This window comes from Lingula anatina, chromosome 3 (assembly GCF_051362555.1).
Source record: "Lingula anatina isolate TDL-2025a chromosome 3, LinAna3.0, whole genome shotgun sequence".
Lineage (NCBI taxonomy): Eukaryota > Metazoa > Brachiopoda > Lingulata > Lingulida > Lingulidae > Lingula > Lingula anatina.
Genome location: NC_141769.1, coordinates 14,595,190 through 14,619,919, shown reverse-complemented (window position 1 = coordinate 14,619,919; position 24,730 = coordinate 14,595,190). Strand labels below are relative to the sequence as shown.

The 24,730-nt window shown below is 33.4% G+C and overlaps 2 protein-coding genes across 3 annotated transcripts; one reads left to right on the top strand and one right to left on the bottom strand.

Moving 5' to 3' along the window:
• Positions 1–6,959: 6,959 nt before the first annotated feature.
• LOC106150502 (UPF0547 protein C16orf87 homolog) lies at positions 6,960–12,599 on the bottom strand. Its single transcript, XM_013523358.2, has 5 exons — positions 12,400–12,599; positions 11,838–11,907; positions 11,530–11,642; positions 7,861–7,972; positions 6,960–7,469 (listed from the first exon to the last, which is right to left on the bottom strand). Exons 1-5 carry the CDS (start codon positions 12,466–12,468, stop codon positions 7,318–7,320), a joined length of 516 nt encoding a protein of 171 aa, XP_013378812.1. The 5' UTR covers positions 12,469–12,599; the 3' UTR covers positions 6,960–7,317.
• Positions 12,600–12,774: 175 nt separating this feature from the next.
• Positions 12,775–24,699, top strand: LOC106154864 (uncharacterized). 2 transcript variants are annotated; one of them, XM_013529383.2, is made up of 24 exons: positions 12,775–12,909; positions 13,673–13,801; positions 14,091–14,138; positions 14,380–14,463; positions 14,758–14,820; positions 15,299–15,376; positions 15,653–15,732; positions 16,084–16,203; positions 16,559–16,653; positions 17,297–17,317; positions 18,378–18,505; positions 18,791–18,845; positions 19,082–19,164; positions 19,531–19,632; positions 19,783–19,887; positions 20,188–20,277; positions 20,570–20,666; positions 20,986–21,128; positions 21,321–21,380; positions 21,597–21,698; positions 22,025–22,126; positions 22,702–22,806; positions 23,254–23,404; positions 23,797–24,699. In XM_013529383.2, the coding sequence occupies exons 1-24, from the start codon at positions 12,907–12,909 to the stop codon at positions 23,853–23,855; spliced, it is 2,103 nt and encodes a 700-aa protein (XP_013384837.2). In that variant the 5' UTR covers positions 12,775–12,906; the 3' UTR covers positions 23,856–24,699. The 2 variants fall into 2 exon arrangements, with proteins under 2 accessions (XP_013384837.2, XP_013384839.2); XM_013529385.2 differs by lacking the exon at positions 17,297–17,317.
• The last annotated feature ends 31 nt before the right edge of the window (positions 24,700–24,730 follow it).

The window sequence follows — 24,730 nt, the reverse complement described above, 5'->3', positions numbered from 1 at the left end:
CATCAAAACTTAACTGATCAAGCTTATTTTCAAACTTGATCTGTATACTAGTCAGACTAATCACTGCTGTGAGTTGCAAGACAAAAGGCTGATTGGTTTTCCTTAAAATGTGTTATCAGTGTTGCATATATGCTGAATAAGGAAAAAAACAGCATAACAGTTGTAAATATAGTCCAATCAAGCCAATTTTCAAACTTGAAATGCGTATTATGAATATTCATCAGTTTCAATCCAAAAAGAAAAACATTTTTACACTGATCCTGTTTTCCGTGTTACAAAAATGCTGAAAAATTTGAAAAAAAAACCCCATCATAACTTCCCTAAAATTGGCCGGATCATGCTGAATTTCAAACTTAACCTGCTATTATAAATACTGCGTATTATAAATATTAATCAGTTCTGTAAGTTTCAAGCCAAAAAGTAAAACGGTATTTTACTTATCATGTTATCGGTGCTACATAAATGCTGAAAAAAGTGAAACAAGACAGCACTGTTCTGAAATGGGTTTATTACCATTTTTAAGACTTTTTAAACATAAAACAAAATAAACAGTGCCATTTTTATATGACCAACTAAGAAAATTGATGAGATGGGAAAATATCAATAAGACAGTGTTATATGTCCAATTTCCTCCATTATGAGATTCTGAACATAGTGGATGATTGAATCTGACAAACTGCAATGATATGTGTTTATTTCCATTTTTGACACTTTATTACACAATACACGATAACAGGTTTACTATCATTTTTACAAAACCAACTAACAATGTTGTAAAGATGCAGGAAATGCCAAACAAACACTTTTACGTATCTTACTAGTTAAATAATGAGAGTGTTAACATGCCTAAGAATTGAATGTGAGGAAATGTGAAAAAACAGCATAACTTCTAAAATAATGGACCGATTATGCTGATTTTCCAACTCAACCTTCATTTTAGTAAGATTGGCCACTCCTATGAGTATTATGACAATTGGCCTATCTGTTTTTCACTTATCGTGTTATCAGTGTTGCATATATGCTGAAAAAAGTGAAAAAAACAACTTAACTTCCATAAAAGTGGTCCAATCATGCTGATTTTCAAACTCGACCTGTGTATTATGAATATTTATCAGTTCTGTAAGTTTCAAGCCAAAGGGTAAAACAGCTTTTCATTTATTGTGTTATCGGTGTTGCAAAAATGCTGAAAAAAAGTGAAAAAATAGCCTAAATTCAGTAAAAATGACCCAATCATGCTGATTTTCAAACTTGACCTGCGTATTATGAATATTCATCAGTTCGGTAAGTTTCAAGCCAAAAGGTAAAATGGTTTTCCATTTATGGTGTTATCGGTGCTGTATATATGCTGAAAAAAGAGAAAAAATAGCTTAAATTTACTAAAAATGACCCAATCACGCTAATTTTGGAACTTGACCTGCGTATTATGAATATTCATCAGTTCTGTAAGTTTCAAGCCAAAAGGTAAAATGGTTTTCCATTTATGGTGTTATCGGTGCTGCATATATGCTGAAAAAAGTGAAAAAACAGCATAAATTCCCTATAAGTGACCCGATCATGCTGATTTTCGAACTTGACCTGCATATTATGAATATTCATCAGTTCTGTAAGTTTCAAGCCAAAAGAAAAAATATTTTTCCACTTATCGTGTTATCGGTAAAAGTGCACGGCGACGGCGACGACAGACGCAGATGACGGCTATATGTACAGACACATCTGTGTCTGTACATAAAAAAGGCATAACTTCACCAGAACTGAACCAATGGAGCTTATTTTCGAACTCCATCTGTATTTCAGTAAGACTGATCACCCCTGTAAATTTCAAGACAATTGGCCAATTGATTTTCCTTGAAATGCGTTATCGGTATTGCATACATGCTAAAAAGAAGTAAAAAAAACAGCATAACTTCCATAAAATTGGTCCAATCACGCTGATTTTCAAACTTGACCTGTGTATTATGAATAGTCATCAGTTCTGTAAGTTTCAAGCCAAAAGGTAAAACGGTTTTTCACTTATCGTGTTATCAGTGTTGCATATATGCATAAAAAAATGAAAAAAGAGCATAACTTCCATAAAAATGGCCCGATCATGCTGATTTTCAAACTTGACCTGTGTATTATGAATAGTCATCAGTTCCATAAGTTTCAAGCCAAAAGGTAAAACGGTTTTTCACTTATCGTGTTATCGGTGTTGCATATATGCTGAAAAAAGTGAAAAAACAGCATAACTTCCATATAGATGGCCATATTATGCTGATTTTCGAACTTGACCTGCATATTATGAAAGCTCATCAGTTCTGTAAGTTTCAAGCCAAAAGGTAAAACGTTTTTTCACTTATCATGTTATCGGTGGTCAAAGTGCACGGCGACGACGACAGACGCAGGTGATGGCTATATGTACAGACACATCTGTGTCTGTACATAATAAAAGAACATGACAGCAGGCGATATTTGCAAAGAAACACTGGATATGAAAGTCCTACCGAGATGGCGATCCCATCCTGAAGTGATAACGAGCTTGGATCTCGGCCATCAAAATAATTTTTCTCTGCTTGTACCCGACACCTTTTACGGGCAGTGATATCAGGAATTTCCATAACTCCATTTCACTAAACATACACACACACACACACAACTTTAAGCCTGAAATAGCTTTTGCAATTTTCCAATAATCACATGACACAGTAAATTTCTTATGAATGTATTTCCCAGTAGGCCTCATGTATAAAATTACAATTATTCCATTGAATGGTATTTTCATAGTGTTTGCCACTGTGTAACGTTCTCAAGCACATTTTGTCCTTAAAACAATCACCAATTATACAACTGGCAAAATGCTAGCAAAATTTACTGGCATAGTACAGTAACATAGTGCATTTAGACTGAAGTGTATCTGGTGTGTGTGGCTCAAAATACACATAAACACCAAAATCTTAAAACAATATTTAGAACATTTTTGGAATACAGTTAGTAATATAAAATGAGCTTTTAAACAAGGCAGCAAAGCTGTCAAATGTACAGACAAAGAACAGAAAATAAAGATGCAAATAAGTGAAAAATTAAATTTTCACAAAAAACTGTTAAATTGCCAGAAAAATTTACCAAACAGACTGCGTTGCCTATTGAAACTGTATGTAAGACCCATGTTTCTTTCCTGTAAGTTTGAGAACAGTAAGTGACATGATTTCCCTTAAATGGTCATCATAGGAGCAGTGCCCAAAATAGGGGTTTCTTCAAATTTTGATGCAACATTACATAATGTTTAACAGCATAATGACAATCAAATGTTATTAATAAAATATTAGTAACATGGACATTCAGAAAATGTGACAAGCAAAAGTCTTCAAGATCATGGAACTTTAAGGGGTCTAGGATATTAAAAATACGTCTAAAACTCGATTTTTAGTTTTTTATACGTTAGAAATAATCAATTTTGTATCTAATACTCAATTAAGTTATATTTGTGAAACACGGACTAAAAATATACATTTGGACGAGTTTTTCTACCTGTCCTGACTGGTACGGGTGGCAGGCTTTAGGCTCCGCCTCCGTTGTCAAGCACCGTTACTATGGGGGGCGGGGCAAGAATGGTTGTCTAACTTCTTAAGCTGTTACGCGTGCCCTGGCAGCTCATAAGTCTTACGTCAGCTAAGCAGAACACATTTATATACACAGTCATGGGAAGAAAGAAAGTCGTGAGAAAACGGATGAGCGAGGAAAGCAAGAGAATTTTGAAAGAGAGTGCTTCTGGTGGATGGAGAAACCCCGCGGTAAAGACTCGAGATCACACTTGAACTGCTGAGTATTCGTACAACGTCTGGGGTTGTCAGAAAAAAATCGTTAGGCAATCATTTTATGCACAATAAAGATTGTAATAGCAAGCAAGTTTTAAAGTAATATTGCCACCCAAAACATTTTCAAATTCGCATATTACGGTCTTGGCACTCTGTGGCATCATGGCATATACGAACCCACATTCGGCCATTTCTCGGAGTAAATCTTGCTTTACTTTCTCAATTTTCGCGTCTTGGTGTGTAGAGCGGCGTCCACGCACGACGGGTGGCATTGTCCTCTGCTGGCACACCATGTAATCCTCTTTTTGTTTGTAAGCGCTTCCTTAGACACTTCCTAGACAGTGCACAGACTCCAACTGCGTCAGGCACAATTATGATTAATTACGTCAGTGAAACGAGAGTAGGTAGACCTACTCAGCTGTCAATCATTTCCCAGGGAAGAGCGACTTTCGTGGTACGAATAAGTTTGCGTACAAAATTAAGATTTTCTGGCATCTAGATAGAAACAAACAACCCAATTTTAACACGTAATTGTGCATAGACCTTCCCGATCAACAAGATGATAACAGGTAAGGTGGAGGTGCAATTATTTTGCTTAAATAGCCCAATTACCTGAGCAAAATGGTTTAGGAGCGATTTCTCAGCTTTGAAGATTGATAACATAGTCTAAACTTCAATCCCCATATCTCATTCTGTAACTGTCAGATTGACATGAAATTTGATGTGTCTCTGTTTCAGTATAATATCTAGTCGTCTGAGTCTTGGTTTTTGGATTGACCTTTTATTTTTGAAGTTATTAATACTGAAATTGGAAGGTCCATAAATATTTCGTAAAATTCACGTTTTATCAAAATAAAATCAAAAGTAAAAATAAAAAGAGAAAATCCTGACAGAGTTTAATGGAGTTTGTGCTAACCTTTAGATAGCTATTTCAATCGTATTAATAGGGCCTTTTGTTTAAGAGAAATTCTTGATTAAAAAAAAGACAATTTTAGCCTCAAAACGCTGATATTACGTCACTCGTGTTACACTGTGACTACAAACTTTGAAAAATTGTTTGGCTTGCTAGACCTTTTCTTTAAGTTAATAGGAAATTTCATTAGCTGCATTAGTTTTGGACTTTTTCGTTAATATCCAAGATCCCTTAAAGTCACACCTTGAAAATGCCAATATGTGAAAAATTAAATTTTCACAAAAAACTGTTTAACTGCCAAAAAAAAAAAAAAAAAACCAAACAGACTGCATTGCCTACTGAAGCTGTATTTTAGTCCCATGTTTCTATCCTGTAAGTTTGAGAACAGTAAGTGACATGATTTTCCTTAAATGGTCATCATGGAAGCAGTGCCCAAAATGGGGGTTTCTTCAAATTTTGATGCAATATTACATAATGTTTAACAGCTTAATGACCATCAATTTTTAATTATAAAATATTTGTATCACAGATATTCAGAAAATGTGACTAGCAAAGGTCTTCAGGCCCATGGAACTTCCAAAGTCACGCCTTGATAATGCCAAAATGTAAACAAGACAGCACTTTTCTGAAATGGGTTTATGTCCATTTTTAACACTTTTTTTAACATAAAACAAAATAAACATTTTACTGCCATTTTTATATGTCCAACTAAGAAAATTGATGAGATGGGAAAAGTATCAATAGAACAGTGTTAAATGTCCAATTTCCTCCATTCTGAGATTCTGAACATAGTGGATGATTGAATCTGACAAACTGCAATGATATGAGTTTATTTCCATTTTTGACACTTTATTACACAATACATGATAACAAGTTTACCATGTTTTTTACATAATCAACTAACAATGTTGTAAAGATGCAGGAAATATCAAACAAACACTTTTAGGCATCTTATTAGTTAAATGATGAGACTGTTAACATGCCTAATAATTGAATCTCAGGAAATGTGAAAAAACAGTATAACTTCTTAAGTAATGGCCCGATTATGCTTATTTTCGAACTCAACCTGCGTTTTAGTAAGATTGACCACTCCTGTGAGTATAATTACAATTGGCCAATCCGTTTTTCTTATATTGTGTTATCAGTGTTGCATTTATATTGAAAATAGTGAAAAAAAAGCATAAATTACCTAAAAGTGACCCGATCATGCTGATTTTCGAACTTGACCTGCGTATTATGAATATTCATCAGTTCTGTAAGTTTCAAGTCAAAAGGTAAAATGGTTTTCCACTTATCGTGTTATCGGTGCTGCATATATGCTGAAAAAAGTGAAAAAACAGCATAAATTCCCTAAAAGTGACCCGATCATGCTGATTTTCGAACTTGACCTGCGTATTATGAATATTCATCAGTTCTGTAAGTTTCAAGTCAAAAGGTAAAATTGTTTTCCACTTATCGTGTTATCGGTGCTGCATACATGCTGAAAAAAGTGAAAAAACAGCATAAATTCCCTAAAAGTGACCCGATCATGCTGATTTTCGAACTTGACCTGCTTATTATGAATATTCATCAGTTCTGTAAGTTTCAAGTCAAAAGGTAAAATGGTTTTCCACTTATCGTGTTATCGGTGCTGCATATATGCTGAAAAAAGTGAAAAAACAGCATAAATTCCCTAAAAGTGACCCGATCATGCTGATTTTCGAACTTGACCTGCGTATTATGAATATTCATCAGTTCTGCAAGTTTCAAGTCAAAAGGTAAAATGGTTTTCCACTTATCGTGTTATCGGAAAAAGTGCACGGCGACGGCGACGACGGCGACGACGGCGACAGCGACGACGGCGACGACAGACGCAGATGATGGCTATATGTACAGACACATCTGTGTCTGTACATAAAAAAGATTCTTTTTGACTTTAAGGTTAATATTGATTACATCTACAGATTATAAAGCCCTAGATATTCCTCTTCAAAAGAAATTACATTTTACAAATATACCACAATAGAACATGAATAAGTAGCCAGCTTTTATATCTAGAGCACCACAAAAGGGCTACTTTATATGCACTTAAAATAATTAGGAACTTCCATTTTAGGTTTGATTTTGAAAATGCCTTTGTGCTGCAAAAAACTTGGTCACCGTAACACCATCTTTTTCTCAAAAATTATATCCATTAAATGTATTAAAGTAACCAATTCTGTTGTCTTTGCAAATAAAGCATATTAAGCAATGCATATTATATGTATGTTGACTACTTATTGTTTTAAATAAAGATCATATCAGTATTTTATTTGGAACTTTGAAGTTATTATAGGCAGACTGAAAATGTAATCCTCATCTGATGCATTTGTACTACAGAAAATGGGAAAGGAATGCCTGGTATATTTCTTTGTTGTTTATTTCCATGGAAACAGATGGAGCATGTAGAACTGTTTTCTTCTCAGTATTAAGTGAGCTTCTGAAATGCATATTCCCAGGTGGACTGTGTCACATTTTATGCATTTTTGTTTTTACGTCACTGTAACGCCCACACTTGATCAGCCTTGCAAAACAACTGATATTGGTTCCAACATTTTTCTGCATAGTCCACAACCAAATCTAGTAAAATCCAATTCACCTTGGTTGTGAGCCTTGACTGCAAAACTTCCTATTAATTTCAGCTAAGATGATGGAATATTGAAATGATTTTTCAGCACTTAAGTTATCATAAGAATTGTCCTCCTCTTTTGATTCTGATTGCCTCTCTGATGCTGAGTTTGATGGAGCTAAAATACAATGAAAATAAAATATAATCCTGTGACCTCTGATATAATTCACTATTGTCTAACAAACAGATGAAATAGTGATTGTAAGAAAAGTGAATGTGTGTGTGTGTGTGTGTGTGTGTGTGTAACATTTATTCTGCTATCCCCTGCATGGTTTGGCAAGAAACAAGCCCTTATCACAGGCAGCAATTGATATATAATTATACTTACGACACAACAAAATAACACACATCACTAACACTTTCACTTTCTCTGTCAATTTGGGTTTAAAAAACTTGGGTTAAAGAAAACAATAACATTCTAGAGGAATACTGATCTGGTGCACACAATTTTTTTTAAATTGGACTCAAGAGAAAGTTTGTCACAAAGACACCAGGGTGTGAGCTCTTACATGGTGATGGAGTCGGTGAGTCTGTCTTAGGTTTGTTCTGAGACCCTTTGGGCCTCCCCCGCCCTCTTCTCCTGCCATCTCCAGGACTGGTACTACTGCATGTACTGGTGGTCTGCAATAGAAACAGATATGTCTTAATCTAGATATAAAAGATCACTGTTTTTTTTTCCATTGCTTCAAAATGATCCATTCATTTACAAATACAATTAGTCACAAATTATACAAATATCTAAACAAGGCAGCAAAGCTGTCAAATGTACAGACAAAAAACAGAAAAAAAAATGCAAAATAGGTCATTATGTCAATTTTGATGCAATAATAAATGCTTATAATAGCACAGTCAGTCAACACTGATTTTTAATCATGCACAACAGGTAACATTGGTCAATAACAGGAGCAGATTCAGAGATATTTTCTGACAGTATTCCAAAGTATCTTTGTTGATCCATCCTCCATTTTGATAGTCTTCCAACAGAAACCCGTTAATATAAACTGTAAAATCTGACTGTCTTCCAGGAGACCCAGAAGATGGTCTTAATCCACCCTTTCAATAAGATTACAATGTCAGGACCATGAGAGTTAAAATTCACATGATGAAAGTCCCTATATATGAAAAATGATGACAGTGCATAAAATAATATTACATCGTGTTTAAAGACATAAATACCAATACAGCTGCTTATGTGGAAATACTGAAAATGTGCACAGCCTCAGGTGGATGGGAGTTAAAAATCACATCTTAAAAATGCCAGTGTTGGAGAAAAAATTAAATAGAAACAACAAAAATATAATTCTAATGAAGCTGTTATTCACTGCTTCCTTATTATGGACACTATGTTATCTAGCAGAGAGCTTAACAGGGAAATATTAACAAGTGTGCTTTATGAAATTTCAATTAATGGCTACTTAATTAGGTAAATGAGTTTATAGCACTGAAATTAGCCTTGTGAATACCCAAGGGGAATTAACAGACTGACCACACAAATTTGTCTATCAAAGGTCTTCAGGCCCATAAGTCACACCTTAAGAAAAGCAGAAAACAATAATGCACAAAAACAGGAGACTGCCCAATTCTGATGCAATAATACATTATGTTTAACTGCACAGTCAACATAAAATTTTAATTATCCACAACAGGTAACGCTGATGAAAGTAAAAGCATAAGGCTCCAGGCCCATCAGAGTTCAAGTTTTCAATTAGAAAGTGCCAGAATGAGAAAAATGAAAATTTCACAAAAAATGCATAAATTTAATAAAAATGATGACCCAATTGACCTGGCTTTCTAATTTGAACTGCATGCCAATCCTAAAAATCGTACTTATAAGTTAAATATAATAATAAGTAACACAGTTTTCTTTTCATAATGTTTGCAGTAGCAGTGCAAAAAGATTATTGTCAATTTTGATGTAACATTACATAATAAATTATAGAATAATTATCACCAATTTTTGATTATTGACTATAAATAGCATGGACATGTAGAAAATTTGATTACCATTAGGCTTCATGTCCATGGGAGCTCTGAGTCCCACAATGAATATGCCAAAAAGATAATGAATATTTCACTAAGTGTATAACTTCCAGAAAAAGAAGCCAATTAGACTGCTTTTCCAACTCGGGCTGCATTTTAGTCCTGTGTTTCTTTTTTGAAAGTTTGACAGTAATAAGTAACACCGTTTTCCCATAATGGTCATCATGGCAGTAGCACCAAATATTGTGTTTTCTTCTATTTTGATGCAACATTACATAATGCTTAACAGCATAATGACCATCAATTTTAAATGATAAAATATACGTGTCATGGATTTTCAGAAAATGTGACTAGCAAGGGTCTTCAAGCCCATGAAGGTTCTAAGTCGCACCTTGAAAATGTCAATAAGTGAAAAATTAAATTTTCACAAAAAACTGTTAAATTGCCAGAAAAATTTACCAAACAGACTGCATTGCCTACTGAGGCTGTATGTTAGACCCATGTTTCTTTCTTGTAAGTTTGAGAACAGCAAGTGACATGTTTTCCCTTAAATGGTCATCATAGGAGCAGTGCCCTAAATAGGGGTTTCTTCAAATTTTGATGCAACGTTACATAATGTTTAACAGCATAATAACCATCAAATGTTATTAATAAAATATTAGTAACATGGACATTCAGAAAACATGACAAGCAAAGGTCTTCAGGCCCATGGAACTTCAAAGTCACATCTTGAAAATGCCAAAATGTAAACAAGACAGCACTGTCCTGAAATGGGTTTATTTCCATTTTTAACACTTTTTTAACATAAAACAAAATAAACATTTTACTGCCATTTTTATATGACCAACTAAGAAAATTGATGAGATGGGAAAAGTATCAATAGAACAGTGTTAAATGTCCAATTTCCTCCATTCTGAGATTCTGAACATAGTGGATGATTGAATCTGACAAACTGCAATGATATGAGTTTATTTCCATTTTTGACACTTTATTACACAATATATGATAATAAGTTTACCATGTTTTTTTACATAATCAACTAACAATGTTGTAAAGATGCAGGAAATATCAAACAAACACTTTTACGCATCTAATTAGTTCAATAATGAGACTGTTAACATGCCTAATAATTGAATCTGAGGAAATGTGAAAAAGCAGTATAACTTCTAAAATAATGGCCCGATTATGCTGATTTTCGAACTCAACCTGCATTTTAGTAAGATTGACCACTCCTGTGAATATAATGCCAATTGGCCAATCCGTTTTTCTTATATTGTGTTATCAGTGTTGCATATATGCTGAGAAAAGTGAAAAAAACAGCGTAACTTCCATAAAAATGACCCGATCATGCTGATTTTCGAACTTGACCTGCGGATTATGAATATTCATCAGTTCTGTAAGTTTCAAGCCAAAAGGTAAAATGGTTTTCCACTTACTGTGTTATCGGTGCTGCATATATGCTGAAAAAGTGAAAAAACAGCATAAATTCCCTAAAAATGGCCCAATCATGCCGATTTTCGAACTTGACCTGCATATTATGAATATTCATCAGTTCTGTAAGTTTCAAGTCAAAAGGTACAATGGTTTTCCACTAATCGTGTTATCGGTGCTGCATATATGTTGAAAAAAGTGAAAAAACAGCATAAATTCCCTAAGAGTGACCCGATCATGCTGATTTTCGAACTTGACCTGCGTATTATGAATAGTCATCAGTTCTGCAAGTTTCAAATCAAAAGGCAAAATGGTTTTCCACTTATCGTGTTATCGGTAAAAGTGCACGGCGACGGCGACGACAGACGCAGATGATGGCTATATGTACAGACACATCTGTGTCTGTACATAAAAAAATACAGAAAGCATAATAATATTATATAGTAAGCATAATTAAATTAAGAATGTATCAATATTATTACATATGATTCTCAAGTTAGTACCCTTTATTCAATAAATATTTCTTAATACAAGACATTTTCCTACTTACCCCTAAGCTATGACAAATATTTGTGACACATATTTTTCTATTTGAAGTAAATTTTCTACTCACACTTCAATTAAGACTGATAGCAACAAAATAAAACTTAGTCTTACAAAAATTTTAGTCATGATTTAATAGCTGAAACTGTGTAAAAAAGTTCAATAAAATGAGTTTGTTTGTTTTTTTCATCAAACAGCTAAGATGAACAATGTGTTATACACACCCGTCTCCTTGCAGTGGACACCAGTCTAAGATCTATGGATTCATAGTAGGAAGGTCGTTCTTTCTTTGTTCTTTCTGACATCCGTCTTTTCTTAACTTCACCTGCAGGAGGATCTGTAACAGATATAAATATACTACACAGTTAAACAAAACTATCTCAGTATATATATATATAACTATATATATTATGATTTATTTCCTTGTTGTCTATGAAGTGTTGCTGTTTGTAAATAAATATTCATTAACAGAGCAAAAGAAAAAAAATATATTTATTAGGGATATTGGCTGAATAGAACAGGGAATGTATACCTAATTTAGCAGCAGTCCTTCTAGCTGGATATACATGACCACAAGGACAGGAACGGCAAGCCACAGGAATCTGGGGAAAAAAGGCAAAAAAAAAAAAAATTCCAATCCTATTTTGTTCTTGTATAAGATAAAAAAATTCAACTTAGCCTGCTTTAAACAATGTAACTTTTTATCATCTTTCTGGATAAAAAATACAGGCAGATTTCATATAGCATAGATTGAGATTTTAAAGAAAGTTTAATTGGGATGCATTCAGGAAGCTTCACCCCAAATACATGATATGTTTTAGATAAACACTGGGTGTCACTTTAAATATATATTTTTCTCCAAAATGACCATGCACATGGAGCTGGCTGCACATAAAATTTTACACAATATATCCAACCATTTGCAGTTATGAAATTACATTAAATACATCATTATCTAAAAATAAAAAGTGTGTATAAGAGATTATAAATAAATAAATAATTACAGGTTAATTTTCACGAAAAAAATATTTCGAAAAATTAAAAAAGAGAAAAACTTTTTTTAAAAACAAAAAGAGTGCAAAGTCAACACTCACTTGCTGTTTACATGCTGGGCACCGTTTCGTCACTGTTCTAGTAAACTTATCTTTCGGTCTGGAGCTCATTGCACGAAACGAACTGTATAAATATCGCAAAATGTACTAGGCTTTAAAAGTAAATTAACTGCTCATTTTATTCACGCTTTCTCAGTGTTGACAAACTGCATCCGGAAGTCTCGCGTGTCACGTGACTAAAAGATGGGCCTCATCTCAAACCACAACAACAAGAACTTCAACAACAATCAAAATTTGCAATTTAAAGGACCGCTTGTTTGAAATATTTCACTACAACAAAATTCAACTTAAGATAAGATATAAACATTAAGTGTGCAATATGCCATTAGATAGAAACCTTTTTTTTGTTTGACCTAGATTACAAGTTCACGATGGCAGAACGAGAGTCTCGTTGACACTGTTTTCTGGGTCACTACAACAAGTGCTTGGCGATCTGTGCAATCTTTAGGCATTCCACAAAATTCCATTGCGTATTGAAGAAAATATAGAATGGTAAGTTAATTTTTCTAGTCAGCAAAATAGTAGAGAGTTAAGGTAACTAAATTAAGCAAAAATAGACGCAGTGTGATGTGTTTCCGTTGTTTGGTCTTCTCATAAAAATAACGTACTAGTATGTCGCTCAAGAACGCGAGTGTATGTAGCTTACTCGGGTTCCACTTTTTCGTGTTCTACTTCTAAGTCTGTAGTTTTGCTACTTCTTAATAATTCTTGAATTAAAACTTCGGTTTTGTTTAAAAACTGACAAAACTAGTTGCGTTTTTGAAGGTTTTGTGTGCAATTTGCAATCACTGGCACTGAATTTATAATTTTTCGTCCAAGATAGGACAGGCCCATTGAAAGTTATTGTAGTGCAAGGTCTTAGTTATAAGACATTTGATAAAATGACGGTCTACATTGTATTGCCTTGTACAGATAGCCATTATAATAATAGTGTTGTGAGATCACCTGCCTCACGGTCATGTAAATTATTATTATTCAAAGTGACCAGTCACTTAATATGCTGAATGTGATGTGGTATGAATAAAATTGTGCATGTGTGTTACAAGAGGGGAAAAGTTTATAAATACAGGATAAACTTTTCCTAAGATGTACAATGTATGTAGTCTTGAAAACCAACACTGGGAAAAAAGTTATGAAAGGTATATTTTTATTCACAAAATTGTATCATTCAAATATTCCGAAATAAAGAAAAATATTTCAATAAAAAATTGAAGTTGACCTAATTAATGACAAAAATCTCATAATTCTCTTTAAGCCCAGTGAGACCACTCAGGTCAAGGTGGTGGTCAAGGCTCGCCCCCTTCTAGAGGTGGAAGAAACTAAAGGTGGGAAAAATGTGGTCAAGATTTCTGGAGACAAAATCAGTGTGGACACAGGGGGAAAGGTCTGTTCAGTGTTTAATGGTTTTAAATAATGATTTATCTTACTCTTCATGTGAATACAATAACTGAATCTATGAATTAAAAGCCATGTAATTAACCTAAGACACTTGAAAGAAGTCTAATACCTGGAAGCCAATTGATAAAATGGTGTTGAAAATCCTTTATAGGCATTCTGAAATGCATAAGGGATTATGGTGTCATATTAACTTGTTATTATCATTACACATCATCCAGATTTATCTTAAAATTGTATTGTTTGACATATTAATATGTCTCTGCACATTTTCTCAGGAACAAACATTTGTATATGATGGAAGTTTTGCTGGAGATGTGAAAGCAGTGAGTATTAGAATTGTTTTAAATACGCTTTTAACTTAGTCTAGCATTCCATTCTAAACATTTGTTATAACATTTGCCAAAATTAATTTTTTAATAAATGTATCAACCAATATGAAAAAGTAGATGAATGTATAAATCATTAATTAAGCTGAGATAATGTTTATTCTTCATGGTATGCAGTCGATATAATATATCAACAAACTTTTATTTTACCAGTATTTGAATATTTTATCCAAACTAGAACCAGCTGTACAAGGACAGATGTGAACCACTTCTGCAGAAAGCATTGGAAGGATACAATGCCAGCATCATGGCTTTTGGTGCAGTAAGTAGACCTAAATATTTTATCTACATTATCATAATAAGAGAAGTATGAAATAATGCAAGTTAACAATAATTTATTTTTATTAAAATTGATCATATTTTGTAGCTTAAAAGGAAAAAAGCTATTTTAAAAAAGAGCATCATGTTTACTAATTCACTGTAATATACAGATTAACTAATTTCCAACATGTAGAGATTGTTTGGAAACAAAACAGAGATTTTATGTATGTTCAAAATGTACCTTCAAAGATTCACACCAGGCAGCGTGCTCACTTTGTTATGGTTTTTTTTTCAGACTGGTTCTGGAAAGTCCCACTTGATGTCAGGGACAGAGGATGACCCAGGGATTGTTCCTTGTGTAAGTTGCATGTACAAAAAAACAAAAATAGAGGCCCTATATAGAAATTAGAATTTGATAATTAAATGCATTTAATCCATATTGTTAAAAGTGCACTTTTGCATCAAAATTCTAAGACTCAAATAGGGAAGCATCTTTTCATCCAGTTCATCCACTTACCCCATCCTACTTTTAATGACCAGGTTGATGAGCTGAACATTTTCCTTTCGGATTTGTCTCTTTCTACATTCATTTATTTGGTTTTGGAAAAACATAGGTGTGCAGAATCCCACTCGGCTGCACATCAAACCTGATGGGGTGCACCTTTCCGATGTGGGACAATACAAACTATACTGCAGTCTGTGTGGTGCCATCATCAGGACAACCCCCCCCCCCCCCCCTTGCATTTTCCTTAACCAGATTCTGACCTTTTTAGGGCCAAGGTACAAATGACAACTGTGGTATTTTTTTTTTTTTTACTGTTTTGGGTGATTTTCAGTTGAACCATAGTCTGTACAAGCATGTTGAAGAAAAAGCTGGGAAGAAAGAATTCTTTATCACAGTCACATTTGTTGAGGTAAGTCTCTATATTCTAGTGCTTTACCCCAACTGTAAAAATATATTTTAGCCGAATAAGTTCAAATGTCAATAGAGTAAACACAGAACACGGTGAGGTTTTTCTTAAGTTGAACTTCTTGTTTTTGGCCAAATTATTGACCAGAATTTGTTAACCATTTTCAGTAAAGATAACAAATCATTTAATTCTTAATAGTGGTTGTTACAGTAACTGTATTAGTTTTTTAAATAATAAAGAATGGGAAAAAGTTAAATTGATAAATGCACCTCATTTCAGATTTTGGATGAACAAATGACAGACTTGTTAAATCCACATTCCAATGAGATGAGAGTCAGACAGCATCCACAACTTGGAATGTAAGTCATGTACCATCAGCACAAAACATAATTAGTAACTTTTTTCTGATGTAGATATTAGGCAGTAAATATTTCTGTTACTGTGTACTATCTACATCAGAGATATTACACAGTATTTATTTCTGTTACTGAATTGATATCTTTCTCTAGCTAGTATAAGTGTTAAAATACAAGTTTTGTCCAGCCTGCTGATTTAAGAACTCTGAGTGTAACCAGTAATCTGAAAGCTGGTTAAATTTAAGTGTTCTTATTTCAATTACCAGATAATCCTAATGTTTTTATTTATCTGAACATTGATTGCCTCGTTTAGCCAGTTTCATTTTAAAACATCATTGTTTCTGCATTAACCAGCTATGTTGATGGGCTGTCAGAGCTAGTAGCAAATGATGGAGAAACTCTGGCCAAGCTGTATGAACAGGGCAGTAGAGCTCGGAAAATGGGAGCTACTGATGTCAGGGCACACAGGGCAAGGTAAAAAAATATTCTCTCTCTCTTTTATGTTATACGCGGTTCTCTCTTTTATGTGATACCAGTCCCCCCCCCCCCAAGTCTCTGAGATAAATTGTTGAAAGACCACTGAGTTGACTAACTAATACTAATAAAGGCTCATTCTAAATATCTTAATAGCCAAACAGTTTAGTTACCTCATCTCACCTGTGAAAAAAAGTTTTGAATATTGCATTATTTTTCACATGCTGCAACTGATACAATGCTTTTTAAGTATTTTGTTATCTACACTTTCTGCCATGCTGCATAGAACAGGAAGAAAAACGTGTTGTTATTGCTATGTAACATGTTGTTATGCTTCTGTTTACTCTCCTTACAGGTCTCACTCAATCTTCACAATCCATGTAGATCAGAAGGAGTCCAACTCCAGCAAGGTTGGCCTGAAGTCTACTATACAGATGGTTGACCTGGCAGGTAAAGACAGAGACAATACATTATTGATCAATTGTAACAACAGTTTTGGCATACAAAATAATTAAATTTTTATCATGAAAAAAATATTTGGCAGTTTGTAGAAATAGTGGTGCAATTATTCATACAGGTAGTCCAGGTAATTATCACTTGATTTGATGCATTGCAGATGCAGTTTCTTATAATGCTTTTTATAGTGTAAAATAAGACCAGTAGAATAAAAAAAGAACAATATAAAACACTGTTATTTTATCTGTGCATTATATTTATTCACAAAACATGAGTGATGGTTGTATTTATACAATCATGTAGTAATTAATACTGGGGTAGCTCTAGCAATTTTTTTCGCTTAGCCAAATCACCACATTTTTGTCAATTTGTTACCAAAATGGTTATAATTTGGCTAAAACATGTCAAATCAAGCCCTTTTTCTTTAGCCAATTTAAGTCAGTTTTAGCATTTGGCTAAATTGGCGAGTGTTAGCACTACCCCAGTAATGTGTAGTATATGAAATAATGTAATTCTTTTCAGTAATGGCATAATAGGCACACAAGTACTTTCTTACTGACACATCCACAGAATTAAGTGTTTCACTGTAGGATATTTACTAAAATTTGAAAATGATTTTGATTTATGATTCCTCCAGGTCCATCTGATCCTCATTATGGTAGGTTGTGGTAATTACTCACAAATGTTAAATGCCTAGCTTATACCAATTTTTTTTTTCTTTTGTTTTTTAAATTTGATTTTATTTACTTTATCATTGTTATTTTTATCTATTATTTACATGTCAGAAATGTCTTTTTAGGTATACAGAACAGAATGTTGTTCTGGAATTTTTTTGCTATTTAATTATTATAAATTGCATTATTTTTTTTATTAAGTGAGTAATTACCATTTATCAAAAGGCTATGATCAAAATGTTGAATATCCATTGATATTGTCCTTTACCTTTTTCTTCATATTTTGCACCAGTGCTGTTGCAACAGCTTTTTCCTCATTTTTGCACCATTTCGATGCTGTACAGAAAATAAGGGTTCTTTTCCTGGCCATGTTTATGTATACATTTTAAGTCTTGATTTATATATCATTAAGTATAACATATTGATGTGCAACTTCAATTTCAGACAGCTAAGTAATATTCCCTAATGATTACTTGCTGTTTTTCTGTCTATTTATATGTGTAGCACAAAGTGAACTCTGACTATGTAATAGACTAGTAGGTACTTGTATTTGGTTGCTGTCTAAAATCGGCTTTTTCGTTTGTGTGTCATCTTTCCTAGCCAATGATCTGTGTTCGGAACATAAAACAGGTCTCTTGTTTTCTTAATATTAATTTAAATGTAACCTCTTAAATACCAATAATCTTTCCAAAGTGTTTACCTAATCTAAGTAGTTTTCCAACTTCACCACGTTATTAGAATTCATCACTCATGACTATGTTATTAATTATTTATAATATATATTTAATGAAATATAGGTTTATAGATTTTATAATCTAGCTAGACTATATATATTTTTGATGAGTAGTTGAAGGTCTTTAAATCAGATAGCTAACTGCAACTCGTGTTTATTGGACACTAACAGACTTATTTGAATGTCATCTACAAATATTCACAGTATAATTAGCTTTTGGATAAAATTTCAAAAGCTTTTGGTGACCGTGATCTGTAGCTGCCTCTTGTGCTTCCAGGTAAAAGTTTGAAGTGTCCATGGTTATATTTCAGGATCTGAGGGTGTGGACAGTAACAGCAGTCTGCAGGCTGTGGCAAGGGTCATTGCAGCCCTGGGAGATTCCAAGAAGAAAGGTGGCCACGTTCCATACAGAGACTCCAGAATAACAAGGCTTCTACAGGTAAATATTTCACTGTAAAAAGATTGCACCCATGAAGGTTAGATTTATAAATAGCTTTTTGATTTCAGAGTCTGAACATCCTTTGAAGGAATACCCCCCACCATTAATGCTGTATAAAATTCCTTTGCATTTTAAATTCAAGAAGTTAACAGTCTGTCCATCCTGGCAACAGAAAAACAGACCAGTAAATGCTCTTGATCACATTAACCTATTTCTAGTGCATGTACTCGAGATCTTAAAGAAAGATAATATGGATGCTCAAACTGGAATAACATTATGTTTCAGGAAGCCTTTGGTGGGAATGCTTTCAGCCTGATGTTTGCCTGCATTTCTCCAGCAGGTAAGTTGCTGTTGTCACATGTCTATAATGATGATACTTATTTGCAACTAAAATGCACTAGTTTTATTTGAAGCAAAAGAAAGAGGTGGTAAATTCAACAAACTGATATCTTGACTTGGATTAGTTATATATGTAAGCAAAATGTGATTTTGTAACTGTGAAAATTTTGATGTAGTTTTTACAGTTAGTTAATGGTATTTTTATCACATTTTATTTTGGATATCTCTTGTTTTCAGATCTGTTCTCACAGGAGACTATGGTAACTCTGCAGTATGCTACTCTTGCTAGGAATATAAAGAACGAGGCCAGAGTTAATTTGGTAAGCGGTGTTTTGGTTGTAGTTTCCTACCATTCATGGTATATATCCTACTTTCGTACAATTTTATCTGCCAGATAAGATTCATAGCAACTTCTCCCCTTATTCATATATAAAAATTAATATAAATATCAAATCATTTTTACTTTGGATTTTATCTCTTAGCTCTTTTATTTCAAAGGAAGTAAAAGCTTTTTGAACAATTATTATCCAAGTGCAGTAAGGCATTTTAATTTGTTTTTCAAACATAATTCTTTATTTGTTTATTGTATCACTGTTACTTTGTATATTTATCAAACTTTGCTCTAAAAGAAAATGGTTTCCGATTTTTATAATTGGTTGAATGAATTCTTATCTTATCTTGCTCAGGATGAGACAACACACATCATCGCTGACCTCAGAGAAGAAATTGCACGTCTCAGAGACAAGCTGACAACAAACAGTAAGAAGGAGGATGTCATGAAGATGGAGGTATGACGATGAACAAAACACCTCCTTATGGTGTCCATGTTTCTTGTGTTAATTGATTGAAGATGTAGGTATGGTTTGATCAAATTGATGTAATTTGAAAAACAATTTCTTACTATCCTTATTATAATAATTTGTATTTTCTGCATTCAGGATTTAATCCATGATTTGCAAATTGCCAAGAGGCAGACATGGGAAGAGAAGCAAAGGTTGTCCATTCAGTATGAAGAGGAAAGAAAAACAAACTTGGCTAATAAGGTATACATGGAAAACAAATCTTGTAACTGTTATGCCAAATCAGCTACAAATGAAAGTGTGAATTGATTTCAATTGTATGGCAGTTGATGGCATAGATTTTCACACAGTTATACTGTGTTAAAATTCTGGGGCATAATTTTGAGCATCTGTACCAATAACCAATTTAGAATCTAGGAGAAATGAGACAGAAATAAATGAATGAATAAATAGCTTTTATCAAGGAAAGGGGCCATGTGACTAAATTTTCATAATCATTTCAATCTTTCAACTCTCTTTATTTTGTGTGTATCAACATTCTAGGGAATACTGGAGTGGGTGATGGACAGCATGCGAAAGGGAGACAAGGAGATGCAGGAAAAGCTTTTGCTTCTTCAAAAAGAAAAAGATCAGGTATATGACCTTACCTATTTATCAGTGTACTTTATAAATTATTGTCTTAAAAATGTTTAAGTAGAATTGAGATGCAAATTTCTTTGACAGAGTATAATAAATATATTGGCCTGCTAGGTAGACTATTGATAAAGTTGTCTTTTTTAATCTGACACATGTATTATATATCTTTGGATTTATACTAAGTACATGTTAGTTACTGATATAGGTGAATTGGATCTAAGAGTACCAGTGTATGAAGTGTATGTATTGTATGTTTTAATGTTGATCTTTCTGTTTTGCTTGAACACAGTTAATGCTTCAATACAAAGAAAAGAGAAAGGCTGTGGATGGAATGAAAGAAGACCTGCAGAAAAAGATTGCAGAATACTCCAAGATGGCTGACAGTGGTAAGTGTGGAATGGGAGTTTCTGGGTTTTAAAGTGTCAAGTGATTCCATGTGCTAGGAAGTTTTAACTTCCAATTACTTAAAAGTCATGTTGTGCAAAGGTGTGTAAATATGGTGTTAACATGTTGATTGTCCCTTGTGAAGTAGCAACATTATTATTTGTGTGGTTTGAGGTACCATTTTAATTTTAATTTAAAAAAATTTACAAGACACATTATGAACTCGCTCAAAATATCATTTTTAAATCAAACATGTATCACTATGAAAGTTGATTTTCTAGAAGCAGTTGAAAGTTCAAAACTTCTCTTTTCCTAAAAAAGGTAAAGCTACAGATGCTAGCACCAAGGCTAAGGTGACAGCCATTCATGAATTGAAAGAGCTTTTGAAGAGTGAAAGTGAAAGGCTGAAGGAAATAAAACAACACTTGAAGGAGGTCACAGAGAAACAAAGGACAGAAAGAGAGGTAAAAAATATTGTGTGTATTTACAGAGAGGGAGACTGAAAAGTCTTAATAAAAGGAAAACCAAATGACCACCAAAAGAGTTAGAATGAGCCAGTGTTAATTGAAAGATTACTGATTCAAATATAACTGCGGATCTGTTAAATTTTAACTTGCTGTAACATATTTATGTGTTACTTTTATATCTGCCTTCAGGATGCCAGATCCCAGAACATGATGCTGAGGGGTAATGCTGAGCTGAGACAGGCTGTAGAGGTGGGTCACATACTTACGGATATTGTACATGGTATTGATGGAAATTATTCTGGTTAAAGTTTAACGTGAAAGTTTTTATGTGCCGTCTGAACACGTATAAGGTTTAATAACTGATTTATGGACATTTTATTATCATTTAACAACATTGTTTGTTCTTAAATATACCAAACAATTACTTTTTGTTAAGTTTTGCTATGATTTGTCTCTCTCTTGTAGATTGAGGAGCGAAAGAAGATCGAGATGGAGAATGCCATCATGGTGGAAGATGAGATGGAGAGGGTCGGGAGAGAGGTGGATTTTCTCAGAATGGAAATTCAGGTAAATATCATGCTCTTTTTAACAAAGCATATACACATTGTCTTTGAATAAGTCCTAAATTTCACTCTCATTTCTCCTGACTGTGCTTTAGAAATTCACGTTAATATTTGTTTCTTCTTTTTTTTTTAATTCTTCCATGGTGTCTGCTATTGGAAAGATTTACAGCAAGTCACAGAATTGCTCTCCTACAGCAAACATCATAATTTGTGTTCTGTTTACTTTATCTCCTGACAAAATGGTATGTTACCAATAGAAATGTTTTGGCAGGAAAACTGTGATATGATTCATGTTGTGTTAAGTATATCAATCTGATGTAATGTTTACAGAACAAGGTGGAGCAAGGCAAGCAGTACAGTTCAGAGGAAGGCAGCAAGCTGGAGATAGAGGTTGCAGAGCTGAAGGCAGAGAGACAAGTGATTGCACTTCAGGTAAGTTTTATTCATTATTTATTTCATTTTTTATTGTAATTTTAATTACTTTATTTATTTTGCTGGAAGAGGTATTATGACAGAGCTTATCTGGTGTAATGCTGAAGTTTGTTTTATGATTCCTGAGTTCAGAATATCCACAGTTAAATCTCTTGACTGTGATTTTAAAGGGATAATAACTCTTCGTTTCTGCCAAAAAATGAATTTTCCTGGAGTAAACAACAATTTTCCCATACTTACCAATGGTTAATGAATCCATTTTTACATTCAAAGTTAGTCCCTGGTTTTTTTCTAAAAAGTTTGGTTTTTTGTTTAAATCTCTTAAGAGATTTTAATAGAGTATAGCCATCAATGGAGGTCACGTGGTCTAAAGACAAGCTCAGATATCAGAATAATAGCTGTTACTGCCGTTTTTGTGGTAAAACAGAATATATTATATGTCTATGAGTTATTCACAATGTTTTTATTGTGAAATATAGATCTCATACGAAGAGTTATTATCCCTTTAAGTTAGTTTATCAAAACAGAAAGTCCTGCAGTTTTCTTGACTGTTTGACTGCGTATTTTTTTTTCAGCAACAAGTGCTTGAACAGGAGAAGGCTCGCCTTCAGAGGACCCTGGACGATGCATATAAACATCACAAAGAGGAGACAGAAATACTGCAGCTGCAAAATTTCCAGGTGAGAATTTTATGAACAGAACCATTTAAATTCAAGGTTTAGAGACAGTTACTGTACTTACTCAACTAGCATGAAAATATAGGTATCAGTAGATACCCAAAATTTGTTTGTCTTACCAATGTTTTATCTTCAGGCAAAAAATTTAATCAACTATCAATCATATCTGTGCCAAATAAGCTACAAAAAAGTTAATGTGATTTGATTCCAAGCAAAAATTATAAATCTAAGATGATAGTTGATGACATGAATTATCACAGTATTACTTTTGAGTTAAAACTCTGTTATGGAAAAATTGATACTCTGTCATGGAAAAACTTAATACATACTTTTGTTTCAGCCCTAACATTTTTTATGATGCAGCCCTACAATGATGTCAATGTACCAAGTAATGTGTGAGATATGCCCAGTGTCATCTTGTAATTAATCCTTGCATTTCCATATTTCCAGACATTCCGTAACTATCGTGAGGTATTTGAGCAGCAGAAGTCTGCCCTGGAGCAGAGATACAGAGGACTGCTTGAAGATGCAGTACAGGATGCCGTCTTCATGTCTTCCAGGAATGCTGAGATGGTAGAGGAAAACCAGTCCCTTAGACAAGGTGAGAGCTGGAATTTCTTATCTAGGTTTTTTTTACAGTCTTGGGAAGATATGTGACCCTGCTAGGTAGATAATGATTTTCAAATTATTCCCATATTTTCAATGATCCAATGAAGATTATTACCAGATAAGTAAGCAGTCTAAAAGTCAAATGTGTTGTAATTATTTCAGGACATATTTTCTTATTTTATTCATACCATTGATGAAATATTAAACAAAATCAATATTTTGGTAGCAATAAACTTGGCTACATTACACCAAATTAGGTTTCTGAATAGTAAAAATATTGTATCATACAAAATTTAAATTGGGACAAGGAAAAGTTGTTGTCAATGTCCTATCAATACATCAGGTAAGATTAGAAGTATTACAGATGGTTTCTTTCTTTTCCAGAAATTGCAGAGCTAAAAGACAGGTTGACAGTGCTGGAGGGACAGGCTGCAGCCAACTAACCCTGGAGACTTAGTTCTTATAAAACATAAACTTTGACATCCAATTTGACATCATTTTAACTTAAGAGGAATTACAAGTGTTGTTGCAATCAGTCTTAAGGGGAATATATCTATTTCAGCATATTTTACAAACTCAGTTAAATTAAAAATTTGACATAGTATGATACATGCTTATGACTATATAAATTTCTTATTTAAATGTCAATAAATAACCGTCCATTATAGACATATTGTGATTTAAAGCAAAGTTGTATATATGTATGGCAAGGCAGAGAAATTGAATTTGTAGAACCTGAAATCTTGAGAGGCAGGTATGCAGGTTTTAGATGTCTCTTATAATGCAGTAAAATCCGTCCTTTTTAGACAGTTGTATCTCTAGTTTATTTTTCTGATGCAGTAATTTACACTGCACATAAAAATGTTAACGTTCCATTATTACAATATATATTATAGGTTACATGACTGTACAATCTCAGAGAGCTTTACATTTAGTCAAATATTCAAACTTACATAGTTTTTTATGCAGATACATGCTTTACAGATATTCATCTTTTATTTAATCTAGATGTATACTAGAAGTCATTGTGATTTCATTTAAGTTTAGACACGTTTTTACTGAATTTGCCATTTTGATCAAGTCTGATCTGACAAGTCATTTCTGATTAATGTTGTTATTCAAATGTAGTCAAATTAATGGTAGAATAGGAATGATTATGATATCAATTAATCAAGATACATGCTGCAGTGTTATAAATCTATGCTTTTTTAATTTCCACTTCCATGGTTTTCATGCTGGTTCATGAAAGGCCAGATAACCTTCTGTTAATAAATTTTGTTCATAATATTGTTCATGGTTTTCTTTGAGATTTTAAGCA

Excerpts from the sequence above, each read along its gene's own strand:
- LOC106154864 (XM_013529383.2), top strand. Across the intron at positions 21,699-22,024 it reads TTCTCAGAATGGAAATTCAG|AACAAGGTGGAGCAAGGCAA; the intron begins GTAAATATCATG and ends TAATGTTTACAG. Across the intron at positions 23,405-23,796 it reads AAACCAGTCCCTTAGACAAG|AAATTGCAGAGCTAAAAGAC; the intron begins GTGAGAGCTGGA and ends TTTCTTTTCCAG.
- LOC106150502 (XM_013523358.2), bottom strand. The coding sequence starts at position 12,468 with ATGAGCTCCAGACCGAAAGATAAGTTTACTAGAACAGTGACGAAACGG. Across the intron at positions 11,643-11,837 it reads AAGGACTGCTGCTAAATTAG|ATCCTCCTGCAGGTGAAGTT; the intron begins GTATACATTCCC and ends TATCTGTTACAG. Across the intron at positions 7,973-11,529 it reads TGTCCACTGCAAGGAGACGG|ACCACCAGTACATGCAGTAG; the intron begins GTGTGTATAACA and ends TTTCTATTGCAG.